The sequence below is a fragment of the Diuraphis noxia genome, unplaced genomic scaffold (genome assembly GCF_037042655.1).
Source record: "Diuraphis noxia isolate RWA-SAM2 unplaced genomic scaffold, SU_Dnox_SAM2 contig0001, whole genome shotgun sequence".
NCBI classification, from domain to species: domain Eukaryota; kingdom Metazoa; phylum Arthropoda; class Insecta; order Hemiptera; family Aphididae; genus Diuraphis; species Diuraphis noxia.
This window is the reverse complement of record NW_028301711.1, coordinates 100,910,801-100,935,552: the sequence shown is the minus strand read 5'-3', so window position 1 is coordinate 100,935,552 and position 24,752 is coordinate 100,910,801. Positions and strand designations below refer to the sequence as shown.

Sequence of the window (24,752 nt, the reverse complement as noted above, 5' to 3'; positions counted from 1 at the left end):
ACCGAAACTTATCCATCATAATTAGAAATCTTCCTACATCTATACCTGAAGAACAAATCTTTAATGCAATTACAGATTTAAATTTCACTGTTGTCTCAGTAACCCGTCTACAAAATAATCATAAATCTCCCATACCGATTGTAGCGGTACTACTCGAAAAAACGGCAAAAGATATATTTTCGGTAGACCGTCTACTAAACTGTATTATTTCTAAAACCATGAAACTGATTCTAACATACATTCTAACATCTCAATGCCAAAATTTTCAAAGATTCCAGCATACCAAAAACTTCTGTAAGCTTCCGCTCAGATGCGTAAAATGTTCGGGAGATCATCACTATTCTGCCTGTACAAAAGACACATCTACCCCTCCTACCTGTGTAAATTGTCTAGGGAATCACCCAGCCAGTTACCGAGGTTGCACAGCTTATAAACTTTTAAAAAATAAATCTCGTCAAACAAAATCAAAAAACTCCACTACCCATAAATAGTGTGATACCGAAGTTAATATATATAACAACAATCACCCATCTACGTCACGAACTGCTACATCTAATCTCCTCTCTAAGAATAGCACAAACCCACCTGTCTTCAGTAATAACAACAAACAGTCCTATGCTGAGATAACAAGAACAAATACCTACGAACACCAGCAACCACCTACCTTCCAACCAAATATCCAAAGCGAGCTTCTGCAGTTACTAATACCTACCATAAATTCTTTATTACAAGAAATTATAAAAAAAGTCATCGAATATATTCCAACGTTATTAAGTCAAATAAATGGCAGTCAATTTCAATAATATTAATAATGCAAATTTAGTTATCATAAATTGGAATGTCAATGGACTTAAACAAAATAGAAATACTTTTGCTGCATTTTTGAACACCCACAATGTAGATATAGCCTGTATCAGCGAAACGCATTTAATTAATGCAGATAAAATAAAATTTAATGGCTATGTCACTTATCGCAAAGACAGATTAGCAGTTCGACCTTCAGGCGGCGTAGCTATTATAATTAAATCTAAAATAAAACACCATCACACTTTTATACCTGTTCTACAATCACTAGAAGCAGTGGCTATTACTATATCTATCAACAGTATAATTACAACTCTAATTAGCGCATATCAATCACCAAGTTCTAAAATGTACACAAATGATTTCGACAAAATTGCAGTTTTCAAAAATTAATGATTATTGGTGACCTGAACTCCAAACATACCACTTGGAACTGCAAAACGACAAACCAAAATAGTCATAAATTACATAAATACCTTTCAAATACTTCAACAATTATTTATTCACCCGACTCCCCCACGTAATATCCATACGACCAAAATAGAAATCCGGACATACTAGACGTAATTTTATTAAAATCAATACCTCTACCAGTTTATCAAGAGCCTCTATTTGAACTTAACTCAGACCATCTGCCTGTAAAAATTACAATAGGTGTATCTACAAAATCACGTAAACTTATAAACGGCAAACCAAACTGGGAAAAAGATAACACAAACCCTAACAGTTACCGGCCCATAAGTCTACTATCTTCAGTCTCCAAAATATTTGAAAAAATCATATACACCAGGTTAACAAAACATCTAGATGCAACTGAAGCCATTCCACATCATCAATTTGGTTTTAAACCGAAACACTCAACTACGCAACAATTCCTCCGCCTAACTGAACACATAAATAATGGTTTTGAAGAAAAACTTCACACTGGTGCAGTTTTTTTAGATATTACGCAAGCTTTTGATCGTGTCTGGCATGACGGCCTACTGTTCAAATTAAAAACTTTAAATACCCATCCTGCAATCTTTAATATAATTTAATCCTTCCTCTCTGACCGTTGTTTTGCAGTCCGCATAAATAATGACACCAGTTCATAAATAAAAAAAATAACAGCCGGTGTTCCCCAAGGATCAAAAATTTCCCCCAGCTTTTTAATTTATATATCGCGAACTTTCCCACTACACCTAACACAGAAGTTTCTCTTTATACTGACGACAGTGTTGTCTATTCAAGCTCCAGTGAAGTACACATTGCCACTAATAATATACAGTGCCATTTAAACAAAATAAAGTGCTGGGCGAAAAAATGGAAAATTATCTTAAACCCCTCAAAAAGTACAGCAGTATTATTTACACTTCATCGCCCCAATACCCCTCCCTCTCTACTACTTAATGGCGACTACATATCCTGGTCTCCAACTATAAAATATCTAGGTGTTATTTTAGATAAAAAATTAACTTGGAACCCTCACATTTCTTCGAAACTTCAACAAGGCTACCAACGACTCAAAATTCTTTACACCTTAATCAACCGTCAAACCGCCTTAAGCTGGAAGTGCTCCATGCTTCTTTATAAGCAAATTCTACGACCATTAATACTCTATGCTGCTCCCATCTGGGGTAACTGTGCCAAAACTCACATAAATAAAATTCAAGTCTTCCAGTCCAAGATTCTACGCATAATATCCAACGCGCCATGGTTCGTCAGAAACGAAGCACTTCATACAGACTTCAGACTCCCGATGGTTAAATCCTACATACAGTATCTCTCAATAAATTTTTTTAGCCAACTAAACAACGCCAAAAGTGCAAAATATTTCAAACTCAGCGATAAGCCTACCCTCCGGCGTCTCAAGCGCGGACGTCCTCATGATGCCCTTTCTCAACACCAATAAGATTTACAAAAAAAAAAAAAAAATACACTTAGATTAACTAATATTATGATGTCATATTTTATTATTTATTTATTCATCTTTGTAATTTACTGTATATATTGTAATTCATTTACGCTTAACAACTTAATGATGTTAAAAATTCTTTATTATATCAATAAGTTAGATGACCTTGTATGTCAGAAACACTAAAAAAAAAACAAAAAAAAAAAAAACAAGATAATTATGATATAATAATAAATTAGTTTGAATCGAATGTTTCGGTACAAATCCATGTTGAGAAAAGCTTATATTATTGCACATTAAATTAGATAATTTTTTTGAGATAATAGCTTCAAGCATTTTTGGAAAAATTGACATTTTCAAAACTGGCCTATAATTTTTCACATTTTGTTTGTCACCTGTTTTATGTATGGGAGAAATGAAAGATTTTTTCCAACAAAAAGGAAATGTTCCACTAGATAGAGACAAATTAAATAAATAATGTAAAGATTTAATGAGAGCTTGACAACACATTTTTAAAAAAATTGTAGGAATCCCATGAGGCCCAATACTTGACTTGTCATTAAGTGAACCAATAAAATCTATAATTTCATATTCATAAATAGTAAGTGAATTTAAATTTAAATTATGAAACTGATTAAAAAATAAATCATTATTGTAATCATCTACTATATCAATTGTGTCAGTTGTGTATACTGAAGAAAAATATTTAGCAAATAACCTAATGGTATCATTCATATTATTCGCAGAACTATGGTCCAAAAATACTGAAAGAGGAATATTTAGAACGATTAAATCTCAAAGATTTAATATAATTCCAAAACGACTTCGGGTTGATATTAATATTATTTTCAATTTTTATCAAATGATTTGCATGAATTTGAGAAGAGAATTTTTTAGAATTACTACTTAAATTAGAGAAAAATATATAATCTGAATGTGAATTAGTAAGTTTATATTTTTTATGTGCCTGTTTTTTTAGATTTATTAAATTTCTCAAAATAGGATTGGACCGATAAAAACTACGTGAATCATAATGATTTAATTTAATTTTAGGAACAAACATATCAAACGAATGGGATATAATTTCATTTAGTTTAAAAACCACCAAATCGACATTAAGATTTATCAATAAATTAGACATTAGATTAATGCTATAAGAAACAAATTAACATCATTATAATTACATGCATTAAAATTAAAAACAACTGGATATGATGTTTCAGAAAGAAAATCAGGTGTAGAAATGGATAAAACAAAATCCAATGGTGGGTGATAAGAATCAATTAATGGAGTAAGTGAACTACCTAGACGTATGCAATATACGCAATTATTAGTCATAATTAAATCTAAGATATCAAACCGATCATTAAGGATACTACTCACTTGTTTTAAATACAAATAATTAATAAATGAACTAATTATAACATTCGAATTAGAATCATTAATTTGGGTATAATCAGTACAAGAGAAGCCAGAAACATTAAAATCACCAATAATAAGTATATTAACTATTGAATGAACAAGAATAATATTTTCCACTAACTCATAGTGTTTAATATAAATATCTTTATGGGTATTGGGAGGAATATAAACACAGCCTAACAATAATTTTACATTATTTTAATTAACTAATACAATCAATAACAATACGTCTGCATTCCAAGTTATCTCTGATGGCCAACAACACACCACCTCCTCTACAAACATGAGTACCAATTCTATCAGCTCTAAAAATATTGAAATTAACAATACCAAGTTCTACATCATTAATAGTACCATTTAACCAAGTTTCAGATAAAAATAAATCACAGTTTAAATTATTAACAGAATTACGAAAAAATTTAAGTTTCGTCCTGAGACCTCTAACATATTGATACATAACATTTATTTTAAAAAAGAGATTGTTGAGATTGAGAATGATTAGAGATGACTTCCGATTTTTTAACAATATTAGGGACACCATTAACGAACTTGATCGTTAAATCCATTTCACCTTTTGAAGTTCGTTGATTTAATTCTTCGTGGAATTTCTTCATAGTCTCTCTTTGATACAGTGTCCGATCAGTACTTATATTAATCAATGATAGTGATGAATTCCATTGTGATAACTTGCGTATATTTTTAATAATATCAAATACATCAGACATGGAATCAAAGATGACTTTAATTGGACGTGATTTTCTCGCTTGCGGACGACCTATGCGAATAACTTTCTTAGGAATAATAGACGTATCAACCAAAATAGTTTTAATGATGTTATTTATTTGTACAAGGTCAAATGAAATACGATCATCTAATCGGTTAGAATCACATTCTTCAATTTTATAGAATAATAAATTATTAGTGCAGCGATTACGCTCATTAATTTCGTTAAAAATAAATTCATTAGAAAAATGCTCAGATGACGTATTACGGGAATCAGAATTAAAATTCATATTTTTTAAATTTTCTACTTCAACTAGTAATTTTTTTATCAACGCCTTCAATTCTAGTAATTCTTTAAGACCTTGATCACACTTATCACAAAAATATTTAAGAGACCTATTTTTTAAAGAAAGACACTTAACTTCAGTTCCAGAGAGTCCCGTGCATTTAGAATGTACAGATAGCGTACAACTGTCGCATTTGACAGGAATATCCAGTTCTGCGAATTGAATATTACAGATATTACAAAAAACTTCAGTCATGATGAAAATAATTAGAAACAAAATAAATAATGCAAAGAGTGAAACAGATAAATTAGAAAAAGATAACGCACAGAGTAAAGTACAGCACAACCATACAGCTCAACAGTCTGATGATAACTGACAATTATGTATATATTGTAAATCATACAAATTTAAGAATGAGGCACCAGGTATGTGTTATGCTGTGCTAGCGGAAAAGTAAAATTGCCAGAATTATGCCAGGCGACACATGGATATCGAAACATTTCTTAGCGAACATCTGCAAATGCAATTAATGTTTCCAAATGACATCATTGGGGGGTCACGAATATTGTGCGCGATAATTCCATGCCAACATTCAAAGTGCAAGGTCAAATCTATCAATAATAATAATACATATTATATTATCTATATGTATAAAAATATACTGCTAGGATTATCACAGGAAAAGAATTTGACATACATTTTGTGACATATAAGAGGTAGGATTTTCAACGGGCTACGAAGTGTACTCGTTCAGCTAGTCTATTATATAAATCTATAATTTAATAGATAATATGAACTATCTACATATATAAAATCATCATTTTTTACTATATATAGAAACTTGCAACTTGCTGTAAATTATTTACAAACGTTTATTAGACGATGATAATTCTATGCTTAATCAAATATTTCTCTTTGCAGGAAATTCGTCTAATTTCATAAAATTAGTTTTTTGTTGAAGTCAATCAATCATAGAATATATTATATTAAACATACAATTATGAAATCACATTTATTATACAAACATGTGGTATAATATTGGAGTGTATTGCTGTTTTAAATTTTAAGAATATATGTTTTCAAAAATTTCCACACTTCTTTTAATTAAATACCATCCAATATTGATAAAAAGTCCCCTACTCTAAAAAATTATTACTATTGTTAATTAGGTTTGTTTTGAAGTGATATATATGAATTTACTTACACTGTACACGCGGACATAAATGTATCGACTGCTTTTAAATAGGAGACTGGAGGAAGCGCAGCTTGAGATTTAGCGTGCTGTGTTGACAACGTTAATAAAGACGTTACACCCAATGTCACACGGGCTGGAGCAGCTTCAGGTTTAATCCAAAACGAAACCCACTAAAAAAAATTTAATTTTCCTGCTGTTTTATTAAATTTTAAACAATAACAACATTTATCTACAATCATAATATATGGGTAGTTTAGTAGTTATTAGTCATTAGCTCATCATAAAAGGTATATCAAGGTGGTAAGTCAATGGTGTAGTGAGCATATTTCAAACCCTAAGCAAGGTATTTAAATAATAACCCACCCACTACTACATTATATATACAGCAAAACCTCGATAAGACGGAATCGCATGGGACCATGAAATGTTTCCGTGTTAACGGGGTTTCCGTCTTGACGGAGTTAGGAAAATTAAATTAAATTAAATTAAAGATTTCATATTTATTGAACAAGCGAATGTTGCATCATGTACGATAGTATGACTTCATGGTGTAAATAACTCCTTGGTCCATTGGTTGAGAAACCGAAGTGTTGTTCTTCATTGAAATATTGCAGGTTAGGTTAAAAATACCAGTTTCGTAGGCATTATAAATGTCTTTAGCTTCATAACATTTAATGAGAACTGAAGGTTTGCGTTTCCAATTTTCAACTGTATCTTAATTTACATAATTTACTTCCCCTATGATTTGTTTGCAGACGATATTGTGCCGTCGTTTGAACCGGTCAAGTCAACCATTTGAAGCTTGAAAATCACTGATGCCGAGTTTTTCTGCCAATTTAGTGGCCTCTGCTTGTAGAATAGGTCCGGAGATGGACAAGCTTTACGACCGAGAATTGATGAACCACTTGAAAAAATCTCGTTCAACTTGTTCAAATCTCACCGACACCACTCCTTTACTTTTACCAGAATTCTTACAACTCACCTACTGCTCCATTAGTTTGTTTTTATTTTTAAATGCCTCATATACTTGCGATTTTCCACACTTAAATTTCACCATGAGTTCCTTCACTAAAAGATTCTCATGTTGCTTGACTCGATTAGTTTTACTTTATTCGATAGCGTAAGAGTTGTTTTTTTCGACATGTTAAAGTATGATTGACGGAAAACGCAACAACACGAACGTAACGATATACGATTTGATACTGAACCAAGTGACTCGGATAATAATGTTGTATACTGTATAGATATAAATTTTATTTGTTTTTAATGTCATCGTACGCGCTCGTTTAACGATTATCTATGGGTATCAACAATACGAAAGTTTTGTTATATTTCCGTCTTAGTGTGGGTTTTCATCAAATTTCATTACAAAAACGTGTCCTTTTCCAGCTTGGCGAGGTTTTCGTCTTAGCGGGATAAACTTACATGTAATTTGAAACGGGACCAAAACAATGTTACGTAATATCGGGGTTTCGTCTTACCGAAGGTCTGTCTTAAAGCGGTTTTACAGTATATATAAAATTTGTTTGCTAATTTAGAACTTTTGGTATACGGCGTCATCAATAATTTAGTAAATAAAAAAAATACAATAATAATTAATTAGGTGCACTTTCATCCATACAAATTTTAATTTTTAAATTCAAATATAAATACATAAAATTGAAATAAAATAATATATAATTAAGACAACGACAAGTAATTTAATTTATAAAATGTATTTGATTTAAATAATAGAGCTCTTTCCATCAGTTCAGAAGATTTTCCCATTCTGTCTAATACTTCATCTAAATTAAGAGGAATGTTCTTTTCACAGGATAAAAGTATGAAAGATTTCAATCTTTTTTTTTTGCTTATAGTTGTCCATAGTCTATTTTTAATTATCTTAACCTGAGTAAATAAATAAAAAAATAAATATTGTTTAAAAATATTAATTCTATGTCTTAAATATATAATTAGTAGGTAAGTATAATATATAATATAATATATACATAATAAATCTATTATAAAAAATATTTGATGATGGTTGTGAGGATATAGGGTTTTTGAGGCCCTGCAAACCACTCACAATTAGAGGGGAACACTCTAACTGTGACCAACGCACCGCACCACTTGTTGACCCTAAGACAAACTCGATGGAACTCGTAAGTTTTATACACGCAGTGGAAAATGAATTCCAAAGATTTATTTTGAGGGAAAGAGAGACATAGTACCGGTTAAATCCATAAATTAAATAAGAAGAAAGAGTTTAGGGTAATCATTTGATTATATTTTACATATCACTATCATGAACATATGATGTGAGAATAATTTTTTGGTAAGGACAAATTAAATAATAATATTTGACATATGACAATTACAAAAGAAATAATATTTGACACATGGTAATTATCACAAATGAAATAATATTTGACACGTGGCAATTACAAATGAAATAATAATATTTGACACAGGGTAATTACAAATGAAATAATAATGGGAAAGGAGAGAGTTGAATAAAAACTATAATAACGTGCCTGTCGCAAGAAACATATTTTAAGTAATTTACTGTCACAGCGAGAGTAAATGGCATGACTACAGTGAATCATGGTTGTCACAGGGTTACAGGGGAAGTCGTGTTATCTACACATTCGGTTTTTTTGTTTATCGAGTGTTGATGAATCATGAACGAGCTAGCGACAGCCTTAACTGTGAAAAAAAAAAGAATATATTCATTCTAGGTATGGATCGCGTCTTGTGACGCCTATTGCTCGACTTATCGCGGGGGAGAGACATATTTACAACTGTTGACGGCGAGATCCCTGTCTGGATGTTGTATTAATTGGTAGTTTCTTCGCCAAACATTGGGCCCCTGGTTGACGCCTAGCCCATAGTCATTGAATATGGACGGCGTTGATGAAAACAAAAAAAACCCAATATGGAATCGGCTCAGCCGGGTATGGTCTGGCTGACACCGTGGTTTCGTCAACTTGAGACGGAAACTCACAGTGATGTAGGATCACCAAGACGTGCGTCAAACGAATGTCGATCGTTGACCGACGGTGTCCAGACGTTGGTCGACGATGTCCGATGTCGTTTGGAGTAAGGAAGGTCAGGGTATTTTTTTGTGAGACTTTTATACAATATAGTTTATTCGGAAAACTTGAAGCACTGCAGAGAGTGGGGGATTTATTGATTCTGACGAAATTACCTGCTTAGGTAAAAGGTTTATATTGATTCCACCGGCTATTAATTCCGCCGAATACTGTTTATAATATCTACACGACTACACATTGATTCCGCCGGACACTGTTCATCCCCCCCCCCCCCAATTGTATGTATATTTTAAAATGTATAAATGTAACTACTTTTGATAAAATTTTATCATATTTTCATAAAATTTGGTCACCGCACTCCCGCTTAAAAAGTGACACAACTGAAAAAATGTGATTTTACATCTTATCATGGCATACGTTAGGTAAATATCATACTTTTATTGTACAAAAACGTCACAAGTTGACAAGTCTATTCCTATTTTTAACCAACAGATGGCGCAAATGTAACTTTTGATAGCGTAACATTTTGCTGATACAATATTATCAAAAGTGTCATATCTCACTTGCATTTTACCACTTCAAGTGAACGTTTATTATTATTTTGTTAAAAGTGTACTATTTCGTCTTGTGCCAGAATTGTTGATGAAATTTTTTTCCATAATAGGACTATTTCGACTTGTGTCATTATTCACTAAGGTAATTTAAAATAATATTTTATTATGATATTACTTTTAAAGCATTATTTCGACTTGTGTCGTTATTAATGTAGGTAATTTAAAATATTATATTATTCTTAAAGTATTATTACGACTTATGTCGTTATTAATTAAGGTAATTTTAAATGTTATTTGATTTATACAATTTTATTTTTAGTTGTGACGTTAATAATTAATTAGCTATCATCCTTCTTCAGTTGTATTTCGAGTTATGACAGTTTTTAATAAATTTTATTAAACAATTTTAAGTTGTGACACGAGTTATGTTTCAGTATTTACAAGTTGAAAATATTTAAAAAAATATTCTTTCAATGTCTAGTCGGGCTAAAAGTATAATGAATCTTTTTCAAACACAAATAGCAAAAAAATCAATGCCTGACAAAGAGATATCGACATGGATAAATAGAAATAAAAATAAACTATTCGGTTTAAAGTGAACTCAATTTTAATCACACAATAATTTTAATTTTAATTAGGATCTAATGATAATCCATTAGGCTTACGTGATATGTGTGCTCCAGATGATATTCCTCATTGTAGTACACTTCTTGAAAAACCAAGGGAGGAAACATCAATGCAAGGCAATGAGATATTGACACTGATAAATAGTAATAAACTTTTTTTTTTATTAGGTTTAATGCGAACTCAATATTAATTACACAATAATTTGAATTGTTATTAGGATCTAATGATAATCCATTAGGCTTACGTGATATGTGTGCTTTAAATGATATTCCACATTGTAGGACACTTCTTGAGAAACAAAGGGAAGAAAAATCAATGCAAGGAAATGAAATATCGACACTGATGAATAGTAATAAATGGTTTTTTTATTAGGTTTAATGTGAACTCAATATTAATTAGGTAATAATTTATATTTTATTTAGAACCTTCTGGTAAGTTATTAGTCTTACGTGAGCGAGATGAAGAGTGTAGTGCCCGAAAAAAATTATCAGTAAACTACGAAATTTCACCATTACACAGTAACTGCAGTGATTTTTATGATTCAGATGTAGACCCGGAGTAATATTGCAAAATTCTATCACCAAAAAAGATCAATAGACCTTCAACCAGCGATTCCTCATCTTCGTCCGGTTCTATTGATAACCATGCAGTTATGTATGAACAAAATGATGAAAATGCAGGAATAAATAATAATAGCAATAAACGTACAGAAATAAATTCCAATGCAGAACTTTAAACTATGAGAAAAGGAAAAAAGAGAAAGGTGAATTCTAATCAATGGACTATCAAAAAAGCAAAAATTAACCGAAATTCTGGATAAAGCTATACTTCAGGTTCTAAAAGTAAAAAGAAATATGATGTAAGAAAATTGCGTCCTCCCTGCGGTAATCAGTGTAAACAAAAATGTACTTCAAAAATTGATGAGACTCAAAGGCAGAATATTTTTGAAAAATATTGGTCGTTAGGTGATTTGAGTAAGCAGTGCAGTTACATAGCAACCTGTATGCTATCCATCAAGCCCAAATACAGATATTCATCAACTGAAAATCATCGTAAGCTAAATAACGCATTACTTTGAGATAAACAAAACTCGTTTTCATGTGTGTAAACATTTTTTTAAAGCTACACTTGATATAAACGATCATCCAATTCGAACTGTCATTAGTAAAAAAGAATCCCTACATCTCTCCAAACAGAATTACGCGGAAAACACATGAAACATAAAACAATTTCAGATGAATTAAAAAATGATGTCCGCCAACACATTGATTCCATACCTAGAATTGAATCTCATTATCTTCGAGCACAAAAAACACGAGAATATATCGCTGGAGGATATTCACTATCAAGTTTATGGAGAGACTACCGAGATGATTGTATAACTGCTGGTCGTTCACTTGTTAATCTTGTAATGTATAGTAAAATATTCAACGAAGAATATAACATAAGTTTTTTCACACCCAAAAAGGACCAATTTGAATTATGCACTTCCTTCCAGAACGCCGTGGGAGAAGATAAAGAAAAATTTAGAGAAAAGCACGAAACACATCAACGGGAAAAAGAGTTGTCGAGAAAGGAAAAAGATGAAGACAAAAAGAAATCCAATACAAATTATATAGTATCTGTTTATGACTTACAAGCAGTTTTGCCGGCTCCACGTGGTGACGTTTCTGTGTTTTATTACAAATCTAAGTTAAATAGTTTCAATTATACTATCTCCGAGTTAAATACCGGTCAAACTGAATGTTATTTCTGGCACAAAGGAGAAGGAAATCGTGGAGTTGAAGAAATTGCTATATAGCTGTGTTCTTATGTATTTACAAAATACAATTAAAGATAGAGAAGATAATGGTTGCACCGATTTGTTGGACTTTGTTTTTTATTCAAAAAATTGCTGTGGTCAGAAAAAAACAAGTACATGATTGCTCTTTATGTGTATGTCGCATCCACATAGTGAAACTACTCATTTCATGAACTGGATATCCAGATAGTGAAATTCATCCAGATCGTGAATTTTGACGAAAATACATTATATGGACATCCATTTCATGAAATGGACAATACCTATATCGTGTACTTTGTGTAATTATTATTTTATTATAATAATTATAATAATGATTCATAAACTATCATTATACATTTATACGTATATTATATTTAATTTTTCACGATTGATTACTATATAGGTAATTTTCTATATTGTTCTATACACAAAAATATAGCAATTATAGTCAATAAATTATATCATATTACATTATATTTTTATTTTATTTTTCATAAACCATACGTATATTATATTTTATAAACAACAGTGTTACCTATGTCCTATATTTAGTGTTATAAAATATTCATACATTTATACGTATATTGTATTTTATTATATAAATAATTATATTTTAACAAAAATATTTTTATTTTATTTTTCACGATTGATTATGACATTGACTGTTAACATGATGATATGACATTTAACAGGGAAACAACAAAAAAACGGACGATTTTGAAATAAATCAATGTGTTATATTTGGAGTACCAAAAGTTGATAGGGGACCTACAGATCCCCCAAACATAATTTGTGTGATCACGGAACAAAAAAAAAAAAGGATTACATAAACTTGGAACAAAATATGGTTTACTCAAAGGATGGTTCAGTAGTGAATGTTTGAAAAAATCAACAACTCAATTTCTCACTACTGATCAAGTTGATAAAAATGTTGAATTTTCGGTGCGAGAAATGATTAAAAAAATTTCAGGAGGGCAAGGATTTTTGTCTTGTTCGTGTAAGGCAAAAAATCCTTGCCAATCAAGTAGGTGTGCTTGTTTTAAAAATAATATGCAATATACGTATAAATGTATGAATATTTTATAACACTTTTTATAGGACATAGGTAACACTGTTGTTTATAAAATATTATATACGTATGGTTTATGAAAAATAAAATAAAAATATAATGTAATATGATATAATTTATTGACTATAATTGCTATATTTTTGTGTATAGAACAATATAGAAAATTACCTATATAGTAATCAATCGTGAAAAATTAAATATAATATACGTATAAATGTATAATGATAGTTTATGAATCATTATTATAATAAAATAATAATTACACAAAGTACACGATATAGGTATTGTCCATTTCATGAAATGGATGTTCGTTTCATGAAATGGATGTCCATATAATGTATTTTCGTCAAAATTCACTATCTGGATATCCAGTTCATGAAATGAGTAGTTTCACTATGTGGATGCGACATGTATACTGTTATGAAGTTTCCAAATATCAACTCGATTACCCATAAATATATAATAACTGGTCATACACAGAATGAAGGGGACTGTGTTCATTCCACAATCGAAAACAAGTTAAAAATTCATTAAAGTTCGGTCCCATTTATGTACCATCTCAGTATGCACAACTAATACGAATGGCAAAGAAAAGGGGAAACCCATACAATGTTAACGAGTTGACACATTTAGATTTTTCGGCAATTAAGGCACTGGTAGATGATCTCAAACTCAATTTCAGTCAAGTGAAGATTTGTGCAATTCAAATCAGCTTCTCCCACTACATTGTCTAATAATTATAAATTAAATTTTGTAATTAAAATAAATACAGTTATCAATCATTGTTAATTTTTTAAAATCTATAATAATATACCTTCAATAATATTTACAATTGAAGTGTCACACATAATATTATGTTCTTCAATGTTGTTTGTTTCAATATTACTCAGATCCATTTCCTGTGTTACATTATTATAAATATCAAAGTAATAGCAAGTAGGTACATAATTTAAAAAAAAAATAGTTAAACCATACCACATGGTCCATAATTGTATTAATATTAGTTTGGGGATCTACTAAATGTTGAGGCGTGATTTCAAGCTGAATGTTGTTCTCAACACCACTGATTTCAAGCATACCTAATTATGTTGTATTATCCATACATGAAGAATGATCTCTGACAATTGAAGCAGTATCTAGGTCCATTACATTTTCATTTTCACTTACATTAAATTTAAAAAAGTAATTGTTGTTATTTATTATTTATATTATAAGACATACCTAAACCTAATAACTAAAATTTAAAAAAAACACTGGACAAGATTCAAAAACATGACGTGTTGGGCAATACTAACCTAATCTGTTTCACTAAGCTTGACGCAAGTTGAGTTATTTTAATTTTTAAATAAATTATAATAAATTATTTTCAACAAAATAATGGAAAAAAAAAAGGTAAATTAGCCTCGAAATTATCAACTAAAAATTGTTTTGATTTTATTACATTATCACATCGCAGTATAGTAATAATTCATTACTAATGAATAATATTCAACTCTTAATAATCAGTAATAGTTTAATTAATTACTTACCTTTTTGACACACTTTCTTTTGTACAAAAAATGATTTAATATCAGCACATCGTTTTTTTTTTTTTGGTTTCTTTTCCAACAAGAATTTAGGTTAGGTTAACAACTACATTTTACAGAAGAGTTATCTATTTTTAATAAAATAAATATGAATATCACTGCACCAGAACTTCAAATGAAAATAATAAAATAAAGTACCAAATTGCAATGCAATATATTGTGTATAATTCAGTCGATCCGCACAAAATAAGTGGCTGATGCAAAGGTTAGGTGGCTTAGCGAACTAAGAACTAACTCACTAATGTACATACTATCGACTATCGTAGAAAATATCTTTTAAATACAGCAATCACAAATTGTTATTTGGTATTTCCAGTATGTTACGGTTTCGTGTATCATATTATTATCTTATTTCGTATAAGTATAATAAATAATATCTATGTATTGAATGTCCGATTCCGATATGTCACCCAGTTCTATTTATTATTTTTATATTCAATGAAGGTCCGCGGAATGCCCGCTTACACTTTATTACACTAATATTTAATTTGTCGATGCACAAACTGCTGCGCAGTTTTTACAAAATCGCCTTGCCATACATTCTATCGTACTATTATACATCTATGCTACTGCCGCATTTTCCTTTTAACTATCTAATATCAAGTATTTACCATATTCCTATATTATATTTCTTTCAATGCATGCAATCAATTGAATTATTTACCTAAATAAAATAAACACATATATTATATTTTGCCAAGAGATACCCACCCCTTTGATAAATTTCTAAGGGCTAAGCAATTGCATTATTTTATGTGGTGAAAATGTCGTTTCTTAGTTATGACTGTAGCCTTCTCGGTTCTTTCCCGCGCGAAACAGTTTTCACGTTAAGGATTTCAATTTTATTCAATATTTTTGGCTGTAATGTGCTGCTACCTACGGTCGTTGCCATAGACATAATATAGATGGACTGTGCGTTTAGCCCTTATCATGTCAGCAATAATAAACTTAGGTAGAAGGTAAATAATCATGGAAAAATGTTTATCTCAACATTTTTCATCCATGATGGTTGAGTTGCCGCGTTTTTTTGTTTTACATTTTTTGATTCCAGTTATAATAGCGTAATATTAACATATAGACATAATATAGATCATAATCTATATTACATGTATGAATATTATTATCTGTTATAATAAAATATCATAGAATACATAAAACATTGCATTAAGGATAATATTTTATATTATTAATTCAAGTTTTATTAGTTTTGGTTGTTGATAGTTTGTAAAACAGTGATAAAATGGTAAATATATGTTCTATTAAAAGCTGTAGAAACATTGGTAAGAATGATGTTCATATGCATAAGTAAGTTAAAAAATTATAGAATTTTAATATTTTTTATATTTTTAATACATTTAACTATTTGACATATTATGTTTTTAAGATTTCCGAGTAATGAACAAATTGCAGTGATATGGACTAACACAATTAAAAAAATACAACCATCGTACGTCATGCCTTAAATTTATTTTCATTCTTAAAAAAATAAATAATAAATATTTAAATAATTAAGGTATTTATTTTACATTTTACATGTCTATTGTCTTATCAGTTATCACTTTTATTTACACAAAATAATACCTTGGAATAAAAATGTTAAAAATGTTTTATCCATGCTATTTTACCTTCTCCGGTCTTGTCATTTAGGCTGAATTTATTGATGGTGAGGGGGGAGGAACGCGCAGTCCATCTATATTATGTCTATGGTCGTTGCGACATCGAATACGATTTCCCCCTCCACAGTAAACTAAAATTATATTTGTCAGTATCGGCAATCAGCGCGCCCGCGCGCGTAATAATTTCTAGGAATATTTTAGATATTATGAAATAATTTAATTTTGGTAACTATTGCTAATATGTAATTGCTGGATGAATCTAAAATTAAAATACACACTGATACTGTTATAATATTATATAGGTACTCATACAATACTAATATAAGCACACTTCCTAATTGGTATAATATACCTAGTATGCGCGGGCCCTATTCAGCAAATTACTTTTAGTTGGATGTTAGTTCATTCAACAGTATTGATTCATCAAATCTTGTCAATTTAATTTTAGTCATTGTTTTTTAACTGTTTTAATTAAATTGCAAAAAAGTGTTTTAATGTGCGTTTTCGTGTTATTTATTTTGTATGTTAACGTATTTAAATGTTTGGTTGCTATTGACTGATATTTATGATGTCACCAAAAAAATTACGCTAAAAAAAACGAGCTACTGGAAAGAAGGCAGTTAGTAAGCGTATGAAAAATATAAAACTCAAAAAAACGTAAGTATGACATTTTAATTAATAATAATCCGTTTTATAACTTATTTCAGTACCTACTTTAGATACTTGCATGTAAATTATAAGGCACCCGGGGATATGGCCACATTTCACCTTTTTTTCCATAGGTATACGGTAATTGGGCCACCAAAATTTTATATTTATTACAGGTAGGCCCGGTAATTGGGCCACTAAAATTTTATATTTATAATAGGAAGACCCGGTGATTGGGCCACTATTACATTTTAAATTGTAATAAAATAATATTTAAGAGGATGTCAGCGCACTATTTGTTTATTATAGATTATTATTATAGATTATTTGTTTATTATATATTATAGATTACTTAAAATCATAGAAAAAATGATTCTGCGTAAATGCGTTTTGTCTATGTGGCGGGTGGGCCAGATAGAGAAAACAAATAATGCGCTGACATCATCTTAATATAATACATATTTTTATATAAATTGATACAAATCCTAATACTGCAGCGCACACGAAACTTTACTCGAAGCGGCTGCGTATGCCTTATCAAAAGGTAATAAGTTATCCAATATCTTATGATATAGAATTATCAATTGTCATCAAATAAAATGGATAAAAGTAGTCATACGCGTTGTGTGCAAAGATTATGAAACATTGTAAATTGTGATCGTTTAGTTAATTAGCAAACTATACGATCGATATCTAGTAGTACACGCGTGGTTCGTAATATAAAGTAGGTACAATGGAAGTGTTAATGTCTGAAAGAGGAAAAAAATTATTAATTTTTAATAGTTACCTATAAATTTTCTTTTGCTCATGAGAGTCATGCGGCAAAACTCGTTGGCTATGTGCCAAGAACACATGTCCAGCCAAAATGTATACAATTTCAAATAATATGCAAATGGGTACGTACATTAAAACTATTATAACCATAAATAGGAATATTGAAGTAGTTTTAATATTATTTTTTAACAGATGAGTCAAACTTACAACATAACCATGATGAAGAGACAAAACAAATTGTGCGTCAAGTTCTCAGGACTTCCACAAAAAGAAAAGCAATCGAAGATACTTCGGTAAGACCATCCAAGATTGTTATATCAGGAATTGAGAACTGTACATCAGTAGATAGGTACCTACTGATTTACTTATATTAAATGATATAAACCAATTACGCGATAATGTATATCGAGCTCGCCGACAAATTTTACCTGTATTGCCAAAAAATATTAATGAAGTAGAAACAAATGATATTATTACCAACACAAAAAAGAAAACTTTTTATTAATAAATAATAAAATTGACAATATTATTATTTTTTCCACAATGACCAATTTAAATTTCCTATGTTCGTTAGAAAGTATTTATGTTGATGGCACTTTTGAATACTGTGCAAAACATTTTTATCAGTTGTTTTCTATTCATGGTTTTAAAAATAATTCTTATGTTCCTTTAGTATTTTGTCTGCTTCACGACAGACAAAAAGATACTTACCTATACTAAAACATTAAAGTCAATTATCCTCTATTGCTCCGATCATGGCTTACAATTTAAGCCAACACGCGTTATTGTTGATTTTGAAAAAGGACTTCAAGAAGGAATTAAGAATACATGGGTTGATATCGAAATTATAGGATGTAGATTTTACCTAGCGCAATCATGGTGGCGAAAAAATTCAGGCAGTTCGCTTAAGTAAAGAATACAAAGATAATACTTCAGATGTAGGAAAATGGCTAGGAAATGTATTTGGAATACCATTTTTAAATCTAGAAGAAGTAGGCGACTGTTTTGCAATAGATTATATAAGTGAGATGCCACAAAACAATAAACTCGCAGCATTTTCTGATTATATTTTTGACACTTATATTAGTGACGATGCTCTTTTCCCTCCGCATATGTGGGCGTTACGTTCTGAAACTGTAACTCAAACTACAAATGCCGTCGAGTCTTTTCATTCACATTTCAAAAATAATTTCTATATGTCACATCCAAATATACATAATTTTTTAAATGTTGTATTGCAACTTCAATCAGAAGTTTATATTAAAATTAAAAGTATAGGAACAATAAAAACAAGAAAGCAAACTTTAGTTCGACAAAATTTTATTCTTAATGAAATAAAAAAATATGAAGAAGGGGAAAAAACCTTATTTGAATATGTACAATCTGTATCATGTTATTAAAAAAAAAAAAATTATATTTTTAAATATTATATTAGAAAAAAATTATTTCATATTAATTATTATTTGACTGACTTTATAGATCTAAATTTTTTGTATTATATTTTTATGTACCTATTAGAAAATGTTTTTTTCATATTATTTATTTTTTGAACTAACTTTGTGGACTTTATATTATATTTGTAAAATGAGTATTGGCATTATTTATGAAAATTATTTATTATTATTTATTATTGGACTGACTTTATAGATCTAAATGTTTTGTATTATATTTTTATATACCTATTAGAAAATGTTTTTTTCTTATTATTTATTTTTTGAACTAACTTTGTGGTCCTTATATTTGGACCTTGTTATATATTAAATTAGTTAAATCTGTATGGTGGTATTTTAAAAAAAATATTGATTATTTGACGAATTGTATTTTTATATGTTAAAACAATAATAATTAGTTAATAAACATAATATATTCGTATTAATAGTATATTTGTGTGCAATACTTTTATGGCCCAATCTCCGGGTACACTTTAAAAATATATATTTAATTTGTGGCCCAATCTACGGGTAGTAAAATGTAAACAAATATTTTATACGAAACAGGTAGTTAAATTGTGGCCCAATTCTCGGGCGCCCAAATTATAGTATTGGGATTGGGATCATGAGATTATTATTTTTGTTACATTTAAATGATAGTTAGATGTAATTATTTTAATGAAGGTCTATTACTACTACCAGCTAATGGATTAGATGACATTACTGAAAATCCTGCCACGGATAATTAAGATGAATCTAGTATGAATCTAGAATCTTCTAATTTTGATTACCTATAAGTTAAGTATATTAGTTTAGGTTAATGTTATAAATTAGATGAGTATTATATATATTTTTTATTAAGTAATAGTATCTAATAATGCAATAAATACAAATTGCATAGGTACGTGTGGATATTATAAAACATAACGTGTATTATGAATTTTATGCGATCTGTCGCAGACGAAGGTTCAGACAGAGACAATAATAAACATCGCTCCCGAAATCCGAATAAACACAATCGTCTGCCGGCCGTTGCCTTCGAGTAGTAAGGAGCCTTGTATTTAATTTTTACGTATTAAGTCAATATTTGAACTTCAAATGCAAATAAAAAAAAAATTGTGCCTATATATTCTTATAAATAACTTATGAGGAACTTTGTATTAAATTTTCAAGTATTTTGATTGGACCAAAAAAATTTTATCAACACTTCATAAAAAAATTTTCAGAAATATTGAAAATTTCAGTTGTCTATAAATATCTCAAAAAAATCAAAATATTTTTAAAATCAAATAATGCAAAGAAAATGCCAATCTTAATAACTGGTAAAATTTTCAAGTATCTACGACTTATATTTTTTGAATAATAACAAATATTTAAAATCGTTTGAGGATAATTAATCGTTATCGTTACACTATTTCGTAAAAATTTAAAATTCCATCTATTTGATTGGGTGGGGTTGGGGACATGTACGTTAACTTGCATGAGCTACCGAGTTCTATACAAGATATGCATAGGTAACATTATTGATATATTGTTAGAAATTACATCATGGAAAGACTTGAAAACTTCTGGAAAAGTTAAATTTCTGGCAACAGTATTATGTGACAGTAAAATTATTGTTTCACGCTGTAGTCTCTCCGATATTAACTACACTTTTCAAGTAAGTAAATGTTTTCAAAAAAAGTATATTGATTTACATGAAGTAGTCAATATGATTGATGATACACTAAATATTCTATCAAAATGCCGAGGAAATGCTTCTACTCGGTTAACAGAAATTTATAAATCGTCTGAGTATGGCTAATATTCAAAAAGTGTATTTAAAAATTCCAAGGAATTGTTCAAGACAAAAGAATCGTAAATAGTATCAAAAAAATATTTTTAATTATCCATAATTATTTAATTATTTTATAATGTCATTAATGAGTCAAAATCACGTTTTTCACAAAAAACATTAAAATGCTCCATGCTATCTTTCATATTTAATTTCCAACAAGTTAATAAATGAAAATACAACTCCATATCAATGAAATAAATCAGACTTTATCATAAAAGTATTAGTAGATGATTTTCAAGCACTTATTTCAAACGATAAAGGTATGGTATTTAATTTATTACGTTCTAAGTTTAGATCATGAAAACAAAAATGGAACCGTGAAAAACTTGAAATGATTTCGGTAAATTCCATGTTTGTTTCTTCCGTTTCCGCAGAACATTGAATCATTTACTTTTTGTTTAACCATTTGTCTATAATAATTGTAAAAAGCACAGAAAAAAAACTGAATTTATTAGTTATTTGAAAAAAAAGTAAGATTTAAACTGCGAGCGTGTATTGTATTCGATGTACTGTGTGACTAGATGGAATTCAATGTATTATTCAGCAAAAAAAGTTATTGATTATAAAGAAAAGCTAATTTTAGTTTTTGATCTCTGAAATTAAAAAAGCTGAAAAACTCCGAGTGGAAGTTTTTAGAAGAATATTGCCATGTTATGGAACCATTAGCGACTGGTACAGATGAATTACCTACAGAGAGAGAAGAAAAGTTTTTTAGGCTATGTTGCGCCCACAATTTTATCTTTAAGGCGATTTCAAATTAACTACAGTAATTTAGTTCACTGTAAACCTTTAAGCCCTATAATAATCAATGGTCTTAAAAGACGATTTGAATACATGTTTGACTTAACTAATCATAAAATTATGCCATTTATATTAGCTTCAATGAGTCATCCTAAATTTAAAAATAATCAGGTACTAGCAAGATTTGCAGAAACATGTAAACAATTATTTATCAATTAATGTATTTCATTAAGTGTTTCAACTTGTTTAGGTTCAGATTCAGATTATTCTGATTCTGATCCTGAAAGTGATGGTAGTGATCATACAATTCCCATGAATAAACCATCTGAAACTGGAAAAATGAGGTAACGTAATTTAATTAGCTCTATCATTTTTAAATAAAAAAAAAACAGATTTAAATGTATTAAATTCTTTTAAATATGTGAAACAAATATTTTTAAAATATAATACCACTCTCCCATCTTCTGCCCCAGTCGAAAGACTATTTAGTACAGGCATTAAAATTTTAACGCCTAGACGTAATCGTCTTGGGAACCAAATGTTTGAAATGCTTCTATGCTGTCGATGTTTATGTCTTAAAAATGTAAGGTTTGTTTTGTAGGCATATTTTACATACACATGAAAGAAAAAATATTTTAATATTAAAAACATTTAATTACAAAAATAGTGAGGAAGGTATGCTCAACACAATTAACTAGTTTTGTAGGTTTGTTTTATGAACATATGAATATATGATTGGGTAAAAATTTTTATTTTACACTATGTTTAATATTTTTATTATACACTATGTATTTAAATATGTTTTATTATAAGTATTTAGTTATGGATTCTATTACATTTAAAAAAAAAATACAACTTGTTAATTTACACAATTACAATTAAATGCCATCTAAATTAAATATATTTTAAGTGATCAATTTTTTTTTTTTTTAGGTGACTAAAAGTGACAATATTTTGTTTACTGTGGTATTTGTAAAAGTTTCATGTTTTAATAACTTCCACTCATCGACTAGTTTATAAAAGTCTACCTTGAATGGCATTATTTTTGAAATTTTTTCTATATCATTCACACTTCTAGCTTTTTTTTTTTTCATCAATTTTCAGACACCTAAAATATTTCAGTTTTGAAGAATCTTGAATAATAAATAATAATAATAATTTTTATTTAACAAAGACAATATACATTCACACTAATATATAAGAAGAAATATGTAAGACACATGTTTGCAACTTCCCTTTAGGCATATGCTTGTTATGGGGGGTATAAAAGTTTGAGTACAATACAAGATAGCAAAAAAGAAAAACAAATTATCCTAAGATTTACATTTGTAAAACTAATAGAAAAAAAGAAAAACATTTTTAGCAAACAGTATAATCACAAAACTTATATAACTCAATTAGCATACAGTATAAACACAAATCTTATATAAATTAAGACGTTTTATCATAAATTTAATATATGAGATCTAAAGTTTTCAGAAAAGATTTAAATATACATATATTTCTGTATTTATAAATATTAATATTAAGCTGTCTACATATCGGAGAAACTGTGGATATAGAACTTTTTAGACCTAATTGCTTTTTAGAGATAGGTACACTTATAGTAATATTCTCTTTATACCGAGTATTATATGAGTGATTAAGTCTAGCTAGATTATGCTTAAACCTGTATAAACTTAATAGGATATTTCTATAATATACATTTTGAAAGCATGGAACATTAAGTTCTAAAAAAGCAGAATCATTACTATAATACATAGGTCTCAATAGTAAAAATTTAATTAACGTATTAAGTGTGATTTTAAGCCGATATGTATGTGAATCATATGCTTGACCCCAGATAGGTACAAATACCGTAATTAACAATGGATTGTGTTAGGGATAGATATAGTAAACGTTTGATGTGAATATTAAATAAGAACCTGACATCATGAAAAATAAATAAAAATTTTCTAACGGTATTAATTAAATTATTTATACGAGAGGCACATTTTAATTTACTGTCAATAGTTATACCTATGTATTTTATAACGTTAACCTGTTCCAATATTATACAGCTATTGCAGTTACTATTACATTGCACTGAGTGAACGGTTATTTTATTGTATAAGTTAAGTTCGGAAGTACTACTAAATAGACAATAGTATATATTTAGATTTGTTAAGGTTTAACTCTAATAGATTGATATCAAACCATTCTTTAACTTTGTTTATAATACTGTTAGCGTTTGAGTATAATAAGTCAGTATTTTTATCTGTTACAAGAATTACAGTATCATCAGCATAGCTGATAATTTTAGAACTAACATTCAAATTTAATAAGCCATTAATATAAATAACAAATAAAATGGGACCTAGAACAGTACCTTGAGGAACATCATGCGAAATGTGTAATTGGTTACTGTACCTATGTATTATTTATTTTTACTAATTGTGTCCTATTTGATAAGTATGATTGCATTAGATTATATATATTTCTTCTAAAGCACGGTTTAAGATAGAATGGTTGAGCGACGATTCATACAAGCCCACGGTACATTACGGCGGAAAAGTTTCTTATCAAATAAATGTTTTTACTCACTGGATACTAGCGCCCCCAGTGCCAACATGGCCTATCACTAAATGTTGGCACCAAAAACAATAATCCCAGACGGCATTTTACTATTTACTATTTGGCCATACCACAAAATAGAAAATACACAGTACGTGTTCAACCTTCGAACGTTTA

At 29.2% G+C, this 24,752-nt stretch overlaps 1 protein-coding gene across 1 annotated transcript in view; it reads right to left on the bottom strand.

Moving 5' to 3' along the window:
- ort (glycine receptor ora transientless) overlaps nt 1-24,752 on the bottom strand; it is a 110,424-nt gene that overhangs the window by 34,865 nt on the left and 50,807 nt on the right. The window contains exon 10 of the mRNA XM_015512367.2: nt 6,335-6,495. Coding sequence (XP_015367853.1) covers nt 6,335-6,495 — 161 coding nt within the window. The remainder of the gene's footprint in view (nt 1-6,334; nt 6,496-24,752) is intronic.